Source organism: Botryllus schlosseri, chromosome 2 (assembly GCF_051294905.1).
Source record: "Botryllus schlosseri isolate E-star chromosome 2, Bs_hap1, whole genome shotgun sequence".
Lineage (NCBI taxonomy): Eukaryota > Metazoa > Chordata > Ascidiacea > Stolidobranchia > Styelidae > Botryllus > Botryllus schlosseri.
This window is the reverse complement of record NC_137237.1, coordinates 38,675,207-38,695,937: the sequence shown is the minus strand read 5'-3', so window position 1 is coordinate 38,695,937 and position 20,731 is coordinate 38,675,207. Positions and strand designations below refer to the sequence as shown.

Below are 20,731 nucleotides of genomic sequence, written 5' to 3'. Positions count from 1 at the left end.
TTTTCTGAGCCGGAACCTGAAAACCGGTTTCCAGTTCCCAGTTACATAGTAAGCCAGCTTTCACGTGTATTTTCTGCGCATATTATCATTTTTAGTTCCCTTTAACTCATCGCCCAACACTCAATGCAATAAAAGAGTATGATTTAGGAAAATGAGGACTTTAGGGCGTTCTCGAACTAGGAGGGCACCTCTTTTTGTCGCCTATCCTTTTATAATGTCTTCTTTTACTTTTCATTCAGTGTGCACTGTATGTATCATTCTTTAAATCGCTTATATCAGGTGGGTGTCTGCTATCGATGACTAGGGGAGATGTGGTACCGATGGATCACTGGGACCGAAAATACTTTGAAAATTCTCTATGATCATTTCATGATTACACTTCGTGAACCTGTCTACAATTGCATGCTGGCAAAATCTTTCCTCACATGCAATAAAACTCGACGTGCGCGAGCTATGGGGTCTCTCACAGATGTTTTTTATTTTTGGGGGTGTTAACTGAATTTAGATCGACATATACATTTTTCTTTGTAACCTTCAGCACGAACACACCAGCAATCATTGTTATTGTGAAGTGTAGGGCTTGTATCAGGCTATATAATGGCACCTATTATTTTTTCAGTACCTTCATTGAGTGGAATTTTTTTCGATTCATGTATAAAATTCGTAGGGTGGGGACCGATGATACAATAGCCAAATCAAGCAAAATAATCAAGCATACTAATTATGAAACAAATGAAACATGCCTACGTACAGAAAATATTTATGTAATAATTGCATATGATGTTTTATCGCTATAACGAGGTAGTTGGAAGTCACACTGGCGATTTTCGGGCAATATGTATGAACCCTCAAATTTATAAGCTCGAGCCTAAATCGAAACGTGATTTTATGACTATATTTAAGGTACTATTTATTCTATTTTTTGACGGTTGCGACCAAACATTCTTCTTTGGCTTTCTGTAGCTTAGATCAGTGGTTCTCAACTGCCGGTCCGCGACGACCTTCCTGCCGGTCCGCCAGGTATATTTCAATTTTATACCTTGATTTCAAGATGCGACAAGTACGAGCTGACTCGCTAAACCGCGCAGTTTGCACGATCATTCGTTTTCGATTTATTCATTTCGTGCAGAACCGTAACTACCGCACCCAAACCCCGTATATTTAAGGGGCCCCAAAGTCATTTCGTGAATGAACATAAATTATAGAGCATTTCTTTGAAACTTCATCCAATTTTTTTTTATATCGCGCTTTTCCCGATTTAGTGTCACTAAATGCCTTGATATTGGGTGCCCTTCCCCCAAGAAATACACATGATTTATGGGAATAGGCATTCCGGCGTCAGTCATTGCCGCGCTGCGACGCACCAACACATGATGAAGTTTAGGCGAACATAGGACTCCGAAAAGTGCGTCAAAGATTTGGCAGAGAGAACACCTTGGCCGAATAGGACTGCCCTTTGTTGACCGAAAATTTCGATATATATGTGTCATATTGTCCATATAGGCACCTAAATGGCTGGCGCATAATTTAGCTCTCCTGACAATCCGTACCCCACACGACAAATACCATCTCAGAGAGAACAGTTATTTTCCAGTGAAGAAATACTAATTTGGAATGTTGTGCGTATTCTAGTTTAGTGCGCTTGGGCGATATCAATATCTATTCACTATCTATAACAGACAGTACGTCACGAAACAATGACATACAACGAAGTAATTATTCCAACACGCCCGCCGAATATGTTTAATATTGATGACATGGCCTAAATTTTCCAAGACAACACCTCACTCAGCTCTACCGGAAAATCTGATAATTCTGGGTGGATCAAAAAAATTAGAGCAATATATACGCAATCAAGAATATTATTGACCGATTCGGTCATGAATTATAAAAAATTTCCGCGCTTCGCGCGATCAGGCTACATATGCTCTCTGTATACACCAGTTGTTCCCAACGTGGGAGATATCGCCCCCCAGGGGGCGATTTGGCGGGGGGGGGCGAAAATGACGTAGGTGGCGATAAGGGGGCGAAAATGGACAGAGGAGTGAAAATAGCGGAGGGGGCGATAGGGGTGCGATGACGCGTTAAAACGGCTATATAGGAGTCAAATCGGAGAACTTTTTTATTTTTTATTTAGGCAACCCACGAAAATTTAGTTGCAAAAGTGTAAAATTCGACATCTAGTCGAAAAGTTGACCCTTTTTTTTAGTCAACCCGCCGGTGATTACAGTTTTTGAATGGATGTGTTCACAAGTACTGATGAAAAAATCGATCTAACTGTAGGAAGAATAAGACCAACGTTTATTTGGGGGTTGTCAAACGAAGTGATTTTGCAGACCCGGTTTTGTGGATGGCCGGATATAGCTGTGGTCAGGTGTTTTCGTGCGGCGCATTGTATCTGTAGTAGCAAGAGTAGCCTACGTCTGGTGTTGTGGGCAATGAGCATTGTGCAAAGTAGCACGACAAGGTGCTTGGTTCGACTCAGAAACACTTCTTCTCTCGATATTGTCGAAGAGATGAATATAATTCCAGTTGGCGTAGTCGGTTACATCCATGGCCTACGGCGCGAAAGACTGTAAAAGACTCTCGGCGGTAGCACGTGTATCTGGGCACGGCAATTTTACTTCGACTCAGCAGACTCACTACCGTAAAATCACATGGATTCCATCATGAACATCATTAATTTCGATCAAACCCCTCAAAATGTCACTCTCCAGCACCATATACTTGCAAAAAAACGGCAGCATATTTTAACTTTTCGGTTGATTTCAATTTTTGATAGTCCACCGGTCCGTCAAGTATCTTTCGGAAATTTACCGGTCCGCGAGGTGAAAAAGGTTGAGAACCACTGGCTTAGATTATAATACTGAGCAAGAAAAGTTTTCACATCTGAGTTCTTTAGGGCATATGTCTCATAGGTCCCCGGGTCGTGTGCCATTGGACCCACCGGGTGGGGACCGATGATACGTTCGAGCAACAAATTTTGAACGTCTATAAATATTTTTTTAAAAGACGGATATTCATGTATATGCGCGCGATAGGTAGAGCTTGTATCAAAGCGCTGAGTCAGCAAAAGATCTGCTGTTTTCGGCTGAACATTTTGGGGCCAGCGATCATTTTCCAATTTTTGATCCATCGGTACCACATCTCCCCTACTCAAGTCGTTTCGACAACTTCATATTTTTCATTTTATCGCAGTTTTGTGGTGTATTGAAATGATGAAATTGTTAGCAATAAATTGTATTGTATTAAAAATTTCCGCTTTCTTGAAGAAAGAGGACAGATCCTCTTAAAGACGACATATTATGCTATCCCTATGATCTACAATATCATTTTCTGTACTAGTTGCTGGCGACTAGCCCTAACGAGTGTCAGCTGAGAATAAGACCATATATTTCCGTGTAAATGTAATATTAAATTGCATACTGAAGTTCTGTACTTCTAAGATCCATCAAAATATAATGTGATCGTTATTTTCACGGGTCACTGAACAGCGACGATTACCCAGTAACTGTTGCAAGGCAATTGAAAAATAAGCAGCATAAAAAAACTGGTACGGTAATTCGTAATTGCTTCGTTTTTTGGCGTTATATTGCCGCAATCTGATCGTGATTTGCGATGATCTTTATTCGCCGAGATAGTGATACCGCCTTCGTAACCAAGCAGAGGAGATAATTGTAAATTCGGTACCGTACGAATATTGATTATTGATTCGATCTAGTGCTTTTGAACTGCTAGAGTCGTAGTAAAGCGCTGCATGGTGTTGGTTGAAGCAAATAATATACCGGAGGCTTTCCATGTGTCCTTTATGGGGATTTGCTTCTTTACTCAAGAAAAGTGAATGGTCCTCCGAGGACGCGAAAATTTTTTTTAGTCAAGTTTGAACAATAATTGAGGTGTATGGGTAAAATGAGACTAAACCATGGGGGCAAGTTGAGACATGGGTATCAGAGGGCTTTTCTATTGAAAGCCTCGCAAGATTCAAAATTTACTGTTGAAGGCACACAAAATGTAGTATTTATCTAGTAGTTTACTAGATGTGACATTACAAGACAAAATAATAACAAAACTCTTATTGTTGCTGGATCTCATGGATAATTGGTTTTCGATGTCATTTAAATTTGTATATGATGTACAAATTCTTTTCAAAAGTGAATTATTTCATGAATATTATATTTTATTCACGATGTTGCTAGTTGATTCATCATTTGGGATGAATTGGTGGTTTATGAGCAAGAATTGCTTGTTGTCTCATCTTGAACACAGCGTGTCTCATCTTACCCTCACCTTGGGCCCTGGGGGTAAGTTGAGACATTTTAGCAAGGATTTTTAAGGGTCAAGTAATCCATCAGTACCAAAATTTATCCTCAGAAGGCATTCTACTCTTCGAGTGGCGTTGAATTATCAGAAAAGTGTCTCATCTTGGCCTCCTCTCCGCTACCTGTACACTACAAAAAAAAATTAGACAAATTTGGTCTCCAATTTAAGATGTTAGGATGATTTGGTCTCATTTTCAGGAATTTCAGTCTTACTGATCAAGTCACGTCTTAAAATTGGGACTGAATCAGCTTTTTGAGACCATATAAAAATGTCACGATCATTTGGTGTTAAAAATCAGCCCAATGAAAAGCATCTCAAGACATATTGTGCCTATTAAGACAGTTTTTGATTCACCCGTGTTTTGGCCTTGTTTTTAAGACGAATTGGATGGATGGATTGTTGTCTTGTAAATGAGACCAGAAAGTTGTCATTAGACAAGAACACAAGACACAACTATCTTGTTGAGACAGCTTCTGATGCTTCGTTTTTTTTGTTTTTGTTTTGAATACATCGCGGTTCATGGTCTTAAAAATAAGACCGTAAAGTTTCCATAAAACACAACACAGAACTAGCTTATAAATTAGGAGGAATTTTGATGCCACAGTTTTTCAGTCCTGTTTTTAAAACAAATTTTGCTAGTCTCCTAGTCAAGAAATGTCGCGTTACCCGGTCTTAAAAATAAGACTGGAAAGTTGTCATGAGACAAAAACACATTGTCACAACTAGCTTATTGCGATATTATGATGCTTCAGTTTTTTAAGTCTTGCTTTTAAGACGAATTTTGCAGTTTTTTGGTCTCATTTTTTCCACTCACCACAAAAGCTAGAATTGATTCAGACAAGCGTATATATTGTTCTGAATATACATGTTGAGTGGTAAGTGGCATTTATCTTAATAACATTATCTAGTTAATTTCTTGTAAACTCCTTAGCACAGTATTATCCCAACACTTCAAATTCAGATCTCTCTCATGCTTCCCCTTCACTCAGAACCTAACACTCAAAAGGGTGCCCCCAAAGCACTGCTACTATTTTCGATCAATTTGGGTCTTAACTTTTGAGATAGAAAGTACTCAGTAAGACTATTTGGTTTTTAAGACTTTTTTTTGCTAAAAAATCGATTTGAGACATTAAGACCAAATTTGTTCAATTTTATTTGTAGTGTAGGCTATATTCTAATTCAATGTTCATGTATTTACAGAACCGTCTGTATTAGAACACCGTCATGTCAGAACAAATCTCTAAGATTACGTAGCCACGGATCTGAGTCAATTCCACAACATGAATCGTCCAGCAAGGCCAAAATCAGCTAAAGGAAAATTGAGGCCTACACCTCCCTCACGTCCGCACCAAGATTCGTCCAATCCGACCACTAGCAGTCAAAGACACGCACCTCAGCCATCCACATCATGGCGTGGTCGGAATACGAGAAATACCGCAAGCAGGACAAAGAAAGAAAGTAAAACCTATGCACCTAAAAAAGAGGAGTCCAATCCCAAGCCGCAGGAGACAGAATCGACTGTAGACCCGTCTCAATTGCCTGACATCACGAGACCTGTGTCGTCATTATCAAGATACGGAATATTACCAGGTATTTCTTCTAGCACAGGCGGTGGTGGGGACGTTAGAAGCATCAGCCCTGCGCAAAGTGAACTTGAAATGGAGCTCATGTCTTCATTTGCGCAACAAATGATACTAGACAGTGCGAAATTAAACAAAGATGCACGCGATCATTCGAAAATAAAGCATGAATCTACGCCCTATGCACAAAATCGTCCTGAAAATGCACAGAGTAGGCCTATGCAACGAAATGGTAATCATGAATTGCAGCGTAAAATCACAAATCCAACACCGCCGTCTCACTCGTCCCATCAAGATGGCCCTGTACGTAAAAAATCCCGTACTTCAAGTTCTGTGTCTGTGTTTTATAAGAAAGCAACAAGTACATCGAAATTGATGCCACCTCCAGACGAAACTCAAGACAGATTGAAACTGGCGTTAAAACTACCCGACGGTAGGCGCGTTGAACGTTACTTCTCTCCGAAAGACACTATACACGGTGTGATGCAGTTCGCGCAGTCAAAAATGCGCACGCCCGCGAAGCATTGCGATATATATTCGATGGTACGCGTGCCCAAATTACTTATCGCGGACTGGAAACAGACGTTGGCGCAATTGGATTTACGGGACAGAACCGTGCTTTATATTGACAAGAAAGACGAGTTTGCACATTAATTTGGGTACCCTCTTTTTTCTTTACCCATGTGTTTAATATTGAACGGGGTATTCGAACAAAGTATGTGGGTTAGTTTCACGATTACGGCCTAGCACAATGATTCGATAGGTCCACAACAATATGACCAATCACGGTTTCCAATGAGTGTGTCGAAATGTATGGCTTTCATAATTCTCTAGAGTTAGGGTATCCGAGCAGCATTCAATAACATAACCCTGCGACGTAGCACTAACGCAGAGCCCACAATTTTACAACATCTCATTCCTAATCAGACGATTCACCAACGCTCATACCAAGATGGGCCATCTCGGACTTTACAATTCCCCAACCCTAAACATGGCATACCTCCACCATAATCCTATGATAGGCCTACCATAATCGTAAACCAATTTCAGATACCTTAAATTTCCCTATGTTATTGGGTAGCACTGATGAATGACGGTCATGTTGTTAATGATGTAAAAGTATTGATTTTAATGATTCAAGACAAGCAGTGCTAGTTACTTTTTTGAGTACTTCATATGTATGCGTTGTGCGACAAATAATTATTTTTCAATGAGAATCAAAGTGCAGACATTTACTTCACCAGCAGCATCCAAAACATGCGGAAAAGTGGTACCTGTGTTAGTAAAAATGAAATTTCCTTGAAGTAGCGATCAATCTGCGGTTTTGTTATAATGCGTTATGTCATATCTTTGGAAGGCGAATATGAAATTTTTCTGACAAAGTTCAACTGGCAATATTTTATTCATGAATAAATGGAAGGTAGCCTACCTATTTCACCTTTCAGAATTCTCCTGTTTGTGTGCATGGCGTCGTAATATGTGATACTAAACTCGAAGCTTGATACTCCACTCCGATTGAAACCACACCCCAGGTACTGGATTTTGACCGGACTTAATGATTAATTGAACCCTTCACTTTGTTCGTGTCATAGTTGTGCATTTGCGTTCATTTGTTCTTTACCTACCATACTTAAAATGCGTACTGTAATTAGCCTACTCTTATAAAAGGCATGCTCCTGTATTACCACATTGCGTTTTTGACTCAAGGGAGACGTTTCTCATTTTTTGATTGCAAATTCTGATGGTTGGGGTGAAGAGAATGAAATTTACCTCCATCCATTAGATGTAGGCGTGCTTATTCCATCCAGAAATGAGTGTTGTTGATTATTTCAGTGGTTTAGTCACTTTGGAAAATCTTTGACTAACGTTTTGAACCTGTCCTGAACAATCACACATCCCTAGAAAGTTATTTTCTGAGGCCTGATACGTTGAGCTCACGGACTCAACAATAGAGTTCTATTTTTAGTGTACTGGTATGTGCCCAGAAAGGTGTAATTTATGACTCAGCTATGTCTCTCAATTGCTAGTTCACTTCATTCCTTTTGCTGTAGACAGTATTTCTTTATATGTCCCTCGTCCAATTGCCTTTCCCAAATTTTTCATGTCAAATGAGCAAACCGTTTCACTGCCTTAGCAAGTTGCCTATCTACTATCTGGCTCATATTTGCTTTGGGCACTACAGTCCCATTGTGCTTGTTTATTTAAAAATGATAGCCTTGGCTCATTAAAACTGTGATATCAATCAGCTAGATCACGACTTCTTAAACTGGGGCCCATAAACTAGTTTCCAAGGGCTTCCTTGAAAGGCCAGGCATATGATGAGAAACTTCAAAAAAACATCCTTTGATAATGAGGTCATAAGTGGGGTTGTGACTTTCTTATCTAGTCATCTGGTATGCTATTTCAGGCATGCAATAGCCTAAACAGCATTCAGCTTGATCTAATGACCTTCCAATCACCAGTTTCTCCAATTTCAGGGTATGCCCATTCGGCCACAAAACTTTAAGGGTATCCGAGATCAAAAAAGCTCAAGAACCCCTGAGCTAGATCCTATCTGGAATCGTGAGATAAATAAACATGCGCCTGCCAATGTCCTGTCAATATGATGCATTTATGAGTAGAAATGACTTCACATTTTGAGGGCAGGGCAGTTTGACTAGGAGTTTATTTTTAACTAATATTGATTTCTGTTGCATCAGTCACTGAACTGTAGATGCCGCGGGTTTATCTATCAGTGAGCTTGTTGATCTGAGAAATTGTTAAAATCTCTGTATTGTAGAGGTATTTTGATTGTAAGCAATGTGTCATTGTGGAACCTCTTTATGTTTCCTATAGATAAGCAAAGGACTGAGATCCCTTTACATTCAGAAATTACCAGTATAACTCAATTTGATTGATTGATCTGATTATTATGGGTTTGCTATGGCAATTTTGGAGTGTCCAGTAAGTAGCATGTTGCAATGCAGAAACTATGTTCTACAATGTTGTGATAGGTACTCACAAGAATGCATTTTTTTCGCTTATCGCAATATGCTACAATGCATATCCTTTACAATTAACTCAACAGCTTCCACTGTGTGCTACCTTTTATAGATATCGAATACCTTTGGTTGTTTGTCTTGGCTATGAATCTTTATCGATTTCAGTGGAAGAGTTACCATAATATGGCGATATTCTCATGACTCTAAAATATGTAATTTCATGACATTACCACAGTAAATCACTAGATCTTCGAGACAGAGTTTTGCGCTGTTGTCGTTATAAGTGATAGGCTTATGTGGCAGTTGATTAATCGATATCGAATCCATCTCTTCATGTGAATATGGATATTCTAATTTATTCTAGAATATTTTGATTTTCTGAGGAAGAAATTGAATTTAGATATACATACTGTTCGAAAATAACTAAAATTTTACTGACTAGTTGATAAAGTCATCAAAAAATAAACTATACGTGCCAGTAATATCATTATTATATGTAGAATTACCGTACCCAGCGTAGCCTAAATACTGATTTTCTGAATCTAAAATTTTCCACTTTACTTAATTTCGCTTTTAGAGGTTGTGAATTCGGCTAAATTTTCAATCGTTTATTTCTAAACAATTTTATCAACTTTGCCAGTGAAATTGAAAAAAGAGTTGTTTTAGAACACCCCTAATACCCATCCCTTCCCGGCTCATTCCTCATCCTGGGCAGCCTGCATGACATTTTTTCATATTCACATCGTAACCATTTCTGTTTTTGTTTCTTGTTGAGCCTAATGTAACTTAGTTACGATACTATGTCTTCAAGAAACAAGAATCACGTCCAAAGTGGAAAGAGCGATGCGTCCTCCCAAGCAAAGCCGAAACCCAGTCTTTTGGAGCAAGAGGAAGAGTACAAGAGATTGAACGCGGAGTTAGAGGCTAAAACGGCTGCGCTAGTGAAAGAAGCCGACGCTATTATGACCGAACAGGAACATTTTTTGAGAGAATCGCCGCATAAATCTTACGACGACACCGACAGTGACGATATTACTACAGAAAAATCACACAAAGAAACTAATTTGAACGAATACCCCGCGAGCAGCATCAAAGGATTATTAGATCTAGTCGATGCTGATGAGTATGAAGGCAGTGATGATACAAAGGTAACCTCTGGCCGAGTGTCATCTAGGAGCACTAAAAGTACAGGCTCGAGCAGACGCCCTAATTCGGGTAGAGTGCCATCGCGACACACGACAAGTTCTAGTAATGTTGGTAAAAAAACTGGGAAACGGCAATTGAGTAGCGCTGGGTCGCGCAAATCAAAACCTGCCAACGACGTGGCTTTACCTTCTGATTTTATGTCAAAATTTACGTTGGACGGAGCCATTTCTAACATCGAACAAAATCTAGGGGATGTGTCTGAACGGGACATTATTGACGACGATATTTTACCTGGGGCTGCGGCTGAAATGGGTTCAGAGGCTCAAATAAGGTTTTTGAAAGCGAAATTGCGTGTCGTACAGGAAGAGGCGGAGAAATTATCTCAGGAATGCCGTTCTGGGGTAGAAGAACGCAAAAAACTGAGCCAGTCACTCAAAAGTGGTGCTGAGGAACAGGCGCGTCTGCTGAAAAACAGTAACGCAATGCAGGCTCAAATCGAAAAGCAAAAAAAAATGTTGGAGGAGGAGAGACGCAAGTCTGAATCTTTTACGGTGCAAGTTCAAAACTTGCGTAAAGAATTAGACCTGTTAAAACGTGATCAAAAGCAGGCGTCTGTAGCTCACAATGCGACTGAAGTACGTCTAAACCGCGCGTTGGAAGACGCGGAAAGATACAAGTCCCAATTGCAAAAAGACCGAAGTTCGAATAAGGAAACCGCGGTGAACGACCGTAAAGAGATGGACCGTTTGCGCACGGATAATAAACGTCTGGAGAGGCTCAAGACTGAGATGAATACCGTTTTTAAGAAGCAGCAGAAGCTGATTAGCATTTTGAAAAGGCAGATACTTCACGTGGAGGCCACAAAATTGCTGTCTTTTACCGAGGAGGAATTTGTGCGGGCTTTGGACTGGGGAAGTAAACAGTAGGCTAGATAGTAAGGTGCTTAACGGTCTTGGGTAACACTGTGTTGAAATGCAAATACCTTGACTCACTTGGGTTTCGAGTAGATTTGGTAATCCACACTCGGTCTAGTATCACATATATATTGATTATGAATTGTCGCATTTTGAAAAATGGTCTCACCGGCTCGTAAATTTGTACTGCTTTCCAAATGTTTATAATGATTTGCAATTTACGTTTTACAGGCAATGAAGACTTTGGGTGGGGTCGTAAACAATAGGCTACATACAGTAAGGGCTACAAGGTATTACACTCAAATAAAACAAAACAGTTGGGAAGTTTTTGATCAATTCTTCATCACGATTAGGCCTGAATGTGTGCGTTCCTTGGTTTAGCTTCGTCCTTGCTCAGTGGCTTTGGCCAACATAGTTGCAGGTCTGGATTATTCCAACCACTCTTATTGTCCTATCCCATGATTGGACGCGGCTAAAATGTGAACCCTTTTTTATTTGGCTTTTTCCTCGCTCACGAATTTGACTTTGTTTAGAATCAGGGCATTGGCAGATTTGTGTGAAAGCCCGTCTTCTTTATTCATCAATACCGGATTAGGATGTCGACAAAATGGAGCTTGTTTCTGACCTTTCAGAATTTTTTATGCATCTGCTTGGAGTTTTATGTCTTCCTCGGTCGATGATAGTAGGCCTACCAGTGTTGGGATCAAGTCACTACCTTCGAGTCACGAGTCATCTCGAGTCATTGCAGATTTTGACTCGAGTCAAGTCAAGTCAATCGATTTTCAAAGGTGACTCGAGTCAAGTCAAGTCACTCGTTTTTTGGAAGTGACTCGAGTCAAGTCGAGTCAAGTCACGAGTCAAGTCACAATTCAAGTCAAATTGAATTTTTGAAGTATGAGTGATGATTCAAAGTCATTACATTTTGATAGCTGTGTGAAAGACAGCATTTATCTTAATCAAATAACTAATATCTAGTTAAATATACATGCTAGAAGACGGTGTATCCCTAACGCACAGGTAGAACTGCTAATAAAGTACGTGAGTAACTGTACAGCTACATACTACAGTCAGTTCTTAACATCCAAAATATAGGACCCAATACGAAGCTTCGAGAAATTGAAACAAATTGATATGATGCAATAGCCTACACTACCCATCTCCACAAACGTGAGAATATAAACGCACACAATATATTCGTTCGATTTAAATCATACTAGAGAATCGGTAAATGTGAGCACTGCGCAACGTAAGCATTGAGCCGTCTAAGAAACAGAGACACAGTGCTATTTAGTTTAATTTTCTGCTTTGCGGTCAATTCATTTGTGATCTAACAATGGAGGAACCTTGTAACGTACAATCAGTGAATGACTGGTTGTTCTTACAAGTGACACCGGCGTATCTCGAACAATCCGATCATACACAAGACACAGTGATTTATTCGACACCGCTTACTTAATGACTTGAAATTGACTCGTAAATTTTGCTCCGAGTCACGAACAATGCACATTTTTGAAGCTCCGAGTCAAGTCAAGTGAAGTCATTTTTCCAAAGTAACTCGAGTCAAGTCAAGTCATATGAAAAAGTTGACTCGAGTCAAGTCATGACTCCAGTCATCCCAACACTGAGGCCTACTACCTTTTCCATTCTCTTTTTTGTTACATGACATGCGACATTTCTGGCCATTACTGAACTGTCTTTGTTACGAATTGTAACATACAATATCCGACTGTACGGTGGGCTCTGAACAGGATTATTTCATTTTTACATACCGGTATGGTAGTTGAGTTACTCATGTAATTTTGTTTAATATACTTTGCCATTGTTCATGTGTCTGGGGAGTTTTGTACACAAGTTACCTGTTCATGTTTACAATTTGTCATTAAAGGACATGAATTTTTTTCAAGCGATTATTTTGTGATCCTACTTTCCTGCCACTATCCCACCTAACATCAACAGCCTATTCCATCTTTAACTATTGGGTATGTTTTAACACCTGCGTATGCTAATCTTACTTGATTAGCTTTGTGCACATTCCCCTGAGCCACCACACGTATGAATACAATAGGGCTGTTCAAAAATAACTTTTTTTTAAAGTTTTAAGGACTACTTGATAAATGGTTAGGTTAACTAAAAAAACACTGCTCACCCTTCGGCTCAATTCCAACCTATGATATAAGAGAAATAAGTTTTGGATTTATTGGGTAAAAATAAATGTAATTCTTTTAAAAATATTACCGACTACCCCACAAAATTGTTAGGATGTCTGAAAAAATAATGCACGTCAAATTTGACTTAATTCCAACCAGTAGAAGCGAACTTATTGGAGTCCAAAATTTTGGAATTGGGAAAAATAGTGGTGGAAAATTCTTTAATTATTATTTATTACAGACCTACCCACCGTAATTACTATGCTTTGAAATTTTGAATATCAATAACCTCGCTTTTACCCGTTTGAATTGAGCCAAATTTGTTGGACATCGTTTTTTCCAGACATCCCAACAATTTTATCGAGTAGGCTAGCCAGCAAAATTGAAAAAAAATTTTTTTTGCACAGCCTTAACGTAGCCCACATTAGCAACAACCCTTTTGTAACACATTTTCCAATCAGCTGGGTCCTATATTTTTCTCACGATTGTCAATTTCGTGACTGAAAATTACTTCTTCATATATTTTCCAAGAAAGTGTGTTTAGGTTACGCATTGTTTGTGAACAGTTCTGTTATTATTGTGACACGTTTTGAACTTAATTATATCTATAAGATGTGACATGGTATTGGCCAGAATTGGTAGCAAAATTGTGGTACCTGCATTTTCGTGATACGTAGTCTTCGTCAAAAAGTTTTCACCCAGTATGATTCGGATATCTGAAAACATTTCGATTTCAGATATGTTTGGGTCTCAAATCTGATTTTTTGGAGAAATTCTTTGAATTTGCGTCGTTTGCGTCGTAGGCTTCTTTTCATTTTATCATTCACACGTTTGATGCGTTTGTGACTTTGCAGCGGTGTAGGATATCGTATCTTACCCATCGGAATACCGCTGATGCGTATGGCCCAGCGTGAACAATGGCATTCCCTCTGAAGCTTGACGTGGTTTCTTCGAAAGACGTGAAATCGAAAAAGCGTTGGAAGCACGTTCAGTGGGACGGAGAAGAGTCCGAGAATATCTCTCTCCTCGGTAGTAAAACCTTGGCTCAATTCGATCTTGTGACCGGCAAGAAACGTCGCGTGGACGCCTCGTTAAGAAGAGTTTTAGGACAAGTCGTTTGTATCACTGGCAGCCTATCAGGTACAGAGTTGACAAAATAGAAGTTAAGTTCGAATTAGTATTATAGCTACACAGTTTTTGTGAATTAGGTTACCGGTACCTAATTCTAAAATTAAAATTGCTGAGTTATTGAAAATTGAATCGAGTTGATTCCGCATCAAACCAGAGATCATTCTCATGGTCACGAATAGAGCAAATGTGTTTACAGCTAGCTGGGCTCGATTTGCACTGAAATCTGTAGCATTTTCATGAAAACCACAAGTTAGATGAAAATTGAAATTAGTGCATAAAAACATCCGCAAATTAGGGTAGAATTAGGATTAAAGCAAACAAACTTGTTGCGAATTAGATTTGAATTAGATCATTGGCATTTTGCTTTAATTAGTGTAATTAGACAACTAGAATTACTGTAATTTTCTGAATATAGTGCGCCCACATGTATAATACGCACTCTTAAAATGGTGTGTAAATTCTGGGAAAAGCCTGTACCCATGTATAGTACGCACCCTGCATTCGCAGTACATGCATAGTTGTGTTTCAGTACACGATGTTGTTCTGTTTTGTGATGTCACTGTCGAACAATCGTGACATAACCACCGCTAATCATAATACAATGAACGGCATTGTCTCTAAACGAAAGTAGATAGTAGCCAAAGCCTGCGAGGCCGGCGTCACGATAGTTCAGGCTAGCGAAACACGGCATCTTGCGCACGAGGCCTATTACAATTACAAATGCGATTGCTCAGGCCAACGGTTATGTCGGTTGTACCGACTGATTACGCAAGCGATTATAGCTTACGCACATGGCCTCTTGTGTATGTGATTGTTAAAGCATGTCATTTACGCGATGAATGAGCAAGGATTGCAGCGCACGCTTGTAGCAATCAGCGACCTAATTTCGCTCGCGTACAAACAGCAAACTAACTCAGCAGGAGATCGCGTGCTGTGCAGACGACTCTCGATAATTGGCAACATGCTTTTCGTTAATTGGTAACACGCTTCTGTATTTGGCAGTGTGTTACACTCTATAATACGAATTACGGGGCACGATGGCTAGAGGTGATGCGCGATTGGGAACAAACATGAAGAAAGGTGTGATTTCAAGTTTTTGGTCGAGGGAGATTTTTTTCAAGGCTTGCTGTACCCATGTAGGCCTATAATACGCACCCCCCTATTTTAGGGCAAAAAATCGGTAAAATTTTGCGCATTAGACATGGAAAATTACGGTATTCACTGTAGTTGTCCAAGTTTGGTCAGGTGACTGTGTTTGTTGCTGGTTATCTAATAAAAAATGAGTGCTCTCAGGTAAGCACAAGCCAGAAGTGAGTCTGTAAATTTCAACTCAATTGCGAGTAGAAGTGGCTTTATCAAGGTCATTCTGTCACAACTTGTTTGTGTAGAAGTAGAACTTTTTGATCTCAAGTAAGTAGGCCTACCTAGTTCCAAAAAGAAGTTTTGATCGATGGTTCCCAAAGTTATCAGCCGTTTCGTTAATCAGAGGTTGGTGATTTTGGATGTTGCAAGTTGAATCTCCGCGACTCGCACAAATTGACTGATGACATAACACTTGAACAGGTGCAATTTATGAAAATAACTTCAGTTACTGTGATTTATGGCCTCTTTGACCTCATTGTCATGACACTCTGAAACATATGCAAGCATTTATCCCGAAACTGTATTGTACCAAATCCAAAATGTAGGCTAAGAAGTTTTCCCAGAAAAATTGTATGGCATAAGTAGAAATCATAGTCTGATAACATACCAGTTACCAGTTTACTAAGCAGCATATATAGGCAAACTCTACGTTAGTAGGGGTACTGTTAAAAAAGTAGAAGAAGCCTGCTTCGTTGCTGACCACCTGCGTGTGACACTCACTTCATTGGTAAACGTGAACAGCTAACTTATGGTCACTCGACTTGGGTACCACGATTTTCAACAGATTTATTATCATGATTTTGCTGGAGTCTAATCTTCCACTTGGTGTTATATTTTGTAAGTGCGATTGGGGAGAATTTAACTAAAGGTGCTCGACTGCTCGTGTATGAGATGTAGGCCTACTTTGTTGACAAAGAGGATATTAAACTTCAAATAACTTCGATAAACAATTGAATCGTATATTCATATTGAAATATAGTGGAATATTCTCGGCTGACACTCGTCAGGGGTAATCGTCAGCGTCAACTAGTAGAGAATTGGAATACGATGCAATACAACATACCGTCCAAGTTTCAATGTTCTCTCCAATTTTCTACTAGCTGACGATGGTAAAATATTCGGGCTCATTGCAATATGAATATACTAGGTATTCAATTTCATTGTTAAAGTGCAACATCAACTTACGAATCGAAATTTGTGCTGTTGCTTCTGCTGCTACTTAGTTCAAACTCTGACGACTTGCACCATCTCTGATTCTCTCTCAATCTCAATCTGCTTGTGTGATATTATCTAATGTAAACAGGGAAAAGCAATGCTTCGTTCCGCTTCGTTGACGCTAGAATTTGGATAGTTTCGCGGCATTAACTGTAGGATTTCTGACAATCCACAATCTATCGTCCAGAGTGCGGAATTTAGTGAAACTGGTCTTGAGCGAAAGGTGCCGTCGCACTGCTCTCTAAAATATGAATTGAAATCGGATCAGGGATTCGGATACTGCAGAAAAATCACCTGCAACATCTGAAATCTGCATCGTTCGGAACAACGGGACGGCCACAAAACGGACGGCTCTCTGATCGTTCCGACAATGCCAATATTTCACACTTTGAGGGCGAATTCGGGTGGTTCCAGTTTCGTGATCATTTTTTAATTGATATTTTCGGAATAAATGCGACGGTAGCTTTTGATCATGACCAGTAGGGTGGAGTGAAAAATGAAAATTTTTGAATTTCAAAAAAGGGTCTTGATATGTGGTGCCAAATAGTAAACAAATAAATTCTATCATAATTTGGGGTTCGTACACCCTCTAGTGGTCGTGCAATTTCACCGAACGAGCCAAAAACAGCTAATTTCGCCATATCTTGATCATCACTTGCACTAGAAAGTCAGTTTTGGGCTTAAAAGATGCAGAAGCAATATGTTTCTATCTCTCTTCCATAGAAGTTACTCTTAAAAATGAACCAGAAAAAAGTTACAAGCAAATTTCTGATTTTATAGGTAAAATTAAGCCCTGAAGCAGTGGGTAGGATGTCAAAAGCGTGTATTGATTGATCTTATGACTAAGCAACATACCCTATCAATTAGACCCACTTTTCAAAACTTGCTCAAACAAATGAAACCCCCTCCAAGCATAAATACGGCTCGGGCATCGAATAGAGACTGCTTAAACTGTATTTAAAACAGCGTCCATTGGTAGTGCGGCGTCGCGATATCGGTAAGTTTATAACAACGGCCCTCATGAGATTTCTTACCAAAATGCTGTCGTAGGGTTTGTATCATATTTGTCACAAAGCTCCTGAATGAAAGCACAAAAATTGAAAATACACATTCAAAACACAAACATCGATTCTATACTGAAAACAGAAAATTTTTGTAGTGGTATCACATGAGTATCAGTGTGCACAAACATTAAAATCATGTTTAGTATTGAAAGATTTCATCTGCTTTCAAGACTTCAGTTTTCGTCTGATGAGGCTATCTCTACGTTTAGATCCTGAAACATGGGTAGATGCTTCAGTAACCACTGTCACATGTCTTTCCACTGCCTGGTTGTGGCAAGGATGACTGAGCCTTAATGGTGATGATCTTAGGTTTTCCACCTCGACATCTGACAAGGTCTTGATTGCAGGCGGCTGTTCAATATCTTTGTGGTGTAAGTTGACAATTTGGTGGAAAGATTAAGCCTTGATGTTGATAACTGGAATTTGCAAGAAACTGATGCTCAATGTCGCTGTTTTTAGGTTTGGTGCCATTTCTATATCTTCCTTCGAATTCATAATTGGAATTTGGTATGGTGTGGTTGTTCTGCGCATAGCTGTAATCTTGTTGACTGTAAATCTTTGGACGTTTCCCTCCTCGTCACCAAAGCATTCCCAGCAAAATATTTTCTGGATGTTCAAAATGAGGATTTATTCGTAGCAAAGATAGTGCAAGGGAGTGAATTCGGGTATCAGTCAGCTTTGTGACGCGGGAAACTATATTGTGGAAATTTTCAGCACCATCTACAATGGAATTGTGCATTTTTATTTAAAACCATGATGGAAAATAGACCTCCATGCAGAATTGAGCAAGACAGCTCATATTTCTCGATGGACGACTCTGTCCCACATAGTACTTTGAAATTTGAGATGCGAGAGTCAACCATATTGAATGAACGACGGGCCCAGCCTATAAATATTGCAGATCTGGTTCCAATTGACGACTTTGAAGGAGGATATATAAATGAAACCAAACCCTAAAGCAGCAACATTGACGCCAGCATCAGATTCTTCCAACTTCCAGTTATCAACATCAAGGCTTAATCTTTTCACCATATTGTCAACTTAAACCTCAAAAATATTGAACAACCGCCTGCATCGCAATCAAGACCTTGTCTGATCACGAGCTGGGAAACCTATGATCATCACCATTAAGGCTCAGTCATCCTTGCCACAACCAGGAAGTGAAAAGACATGTGACAGTGGTGACATAAGCATCTGCTCAATGTTTCAGGATTTAAACGTAGAGATGGTCTCATCAGACAAAAACTGAAGTCTTGAAAGCAGATGAAATCTTTCAATACTAAACATGATTTTAATGTTTCTGCACACTGATACTCATGTGATACCGCTACAAAAATTTTCTGCTTCCAGTATAGAATTGATGTGTGTGTTTTGAATGTGTATTTTCAGTTTTTGCGCTTTCATTCAGGAGCTTTGTGACAAATATATTACAAACCCTACGACAGCATTTTGGTAAGAAATCTCATGAGGGCCGTTGCTATAAACTTACCGATATCGTGATGCCGCACTACCAATAGACGCTGTTTCAAATACAGCTTTAGCAGTCTCTATTCGATGCCCGAGCCCTATTTATGCTTGAAGGGGGTTTCATTTGTTTGAGGAAGTTTTGGAAAGTAGTTCTAATTGATAGGGTAGGTTGCTCAGTCATAAGATCAATCACTACACGCTTTTGACATCCTACCCACTGCTTCAGTGCTTATTTTTACCTATAAAATCAGAAATTTGCTTGTAACTTTTTTTCTATTGATTTTTAAGAGTAAGTTCTATGGAAGTGAGATAGAAACATGTTGCTTCTGCATCTTTTAAACCCAAAACTGACTTTCTAGTGTAAGTGATGACCAAGATATGGTGAAATTAGCTGTTTTTGGCTCGTTCGGTGAAATTGCACGACCACTAGAGGGTGTACGAACCCAAAATTATGATAGAATTTATTTGTTTACTATTTGGCACCACATATCAAGACCCTTTTTTGAAATTCAAAAATTTTCATTTTTCACTCCACCCTAATGACCAGTTTGAGTAACTTCCAGGACAATAGCTTTCGGATTACTAGAAATCCTACAGGTACTGCCGCGAAACAATCCAGATTCCAGCGTCAGCGAAGCGGAACGAGGCAGAAAAATTGTCCGTAGCCATTCCATGTTAATATTTGATAGTGATATTATTATTTTCATACAACCTGCAACTTTAATATCACATTCTTAAGTTCACAGTTTCGTGGCTACCAATTTTGCTACCCAGAAGCTACATGCTACTGTTTCTTACAGGAGCATACATTGTCGGACTTCGGCAAGACGGGAATTTATTCCGATGGAGAAAAAACACGAGGGCCGTCACCAATCTCGGTCCGTGTCCCGATTTTAATGCGAGTTCCGGGCAATCGCAGGGGCAAGGTATGTACGTTATTACTGAGAGTTAAATTACAGTATGTAGTCTACGGTACGCTATATAAATTAGATAGACATAGATTCCCGATATGAAATGATGCTGAGACCCTCCTACCGATATACATTCGGTAAGCTGATCACTAAAGAAAAAAATACCAACGTCTTTGCCCAAACCTACTCACCGGGGTGCAGTTAAAATGACTTTTTTTGTTAAATTGGAAAAACGTGGTTATTAAATCCCGACAAATGACCAGAAACCTAAGTAAAAATTGAATTCAGGGTGTTGCCCCCACTTTCCAGCCGGCAATCCCCAATTTCTGCGCGCAAGGGGGTAAAATTGCATATCTCAGGAACCGCTGGCCGTAGAGTCATGATAAAATAGCTCAAAAGCTGCAGAAACATCATGTTTATATAAGTCCTAAGAAAAAAGTTTTCTTTATTGTGATCCCAAAACTAGTTATAGCCAAAAAACTGTTAAAAGGCAAGTAAACGGCGTCTTCGCGACCACAGAAAAAAAGGAAACAAACCCTGTGTGTGTCGCGGCCCACAGGCTGAAAACCACTGCTAAACATAGATACCTAGATAGATAGATAGTGTTATATACATAGGCCTTTTAGGAATTTCCTTTTTTTTTCGGAACGGAAACCAGAAACAGGAGGATTGCTTCAAGTATAATTTTGACAGCGTAGTCAATTATTCCACA

The 20,731-nt window shown here is 39.5% G+C and overlaps 3 protein-coding genes across 7 annotated transcripts in view; all 3 read left to right on the top strand.

Annotated features, from left to right (window-relative positions):
• Positions 1-5,402: 5,402 nt before the first annotated feature.
• On the top strand, positions 5,403-9,656 carry LOC145434618 (uncharacterized). The gene has a single exon (XM_080311957.1). It carries the CDS (start codon positions 5,601-5,603, stop codon positions 6,552-6,554), a length of 954 nt encoding a protein of 317 aa, XP_080168083.1. The 5' UTR covers positions 5,403-5,600; the 3' UTR covers positions 6,555-9,656.
• A 25-nt stretch (positions 9,657-9,681) lies between these two features.
• Positions 9,682-20,731, top strand: part of LOC145434617 (testis-expressed protein 9-like) — a 65,571-nt gene continuing 54,521 nt past the window's right edge. The window contains exon 1 of the mRNA XM_080311956.1: positions 9,682-11,729. Within this exon, the coding sequence (XP_080168082.1) occupies positions 9,682-10,953 (1,272 nt within the window). The 3' untranslated portion in view covers positions 10,954-11,729. The remainder of the gene's footprint in view (positions 11,730-20,731) is intronic.
• The window catches only part of LOC145434612 (ciliogenesis and planar polarity effector 1-like), a 57,736-nt gene continuing 50,519 nt past the window's right edge, over positions 13,515-20,731 (top strand). For 2 of the 5 annotated variants that reach the window (XM_080311949.1, XM_080311951.1), the window contains exons 1-2: positions 13,682-14,228; positions 19,909-20,034. In XM_080311949.1, coding sequence (XP_080168075.1) covers positions 14,006-14,228; positions 19,909-20,034 — 349 coding nt within the window. In that variant the 5' untranslated portion in view covers positions 13,682-14,005. Of the gene's footprint in view, positions 14,229-19,908; positions 20,035-20,731 lie in introns of all 5 variants that reach the window. The other 3 variants (XM_080311950.1, XM_080311948.1, XM_080311952.1) reach the window with 3 other exon arrangements.

Coding starts and splice junctions, on each gene's coding strand:
- LOC145434618 (XM_080311957.1), top strand. CDS start 5,601: ATGAATCGTCCAGCAAGGCCAAAATCAGCTAAAGGAAAATTGAGGCCT.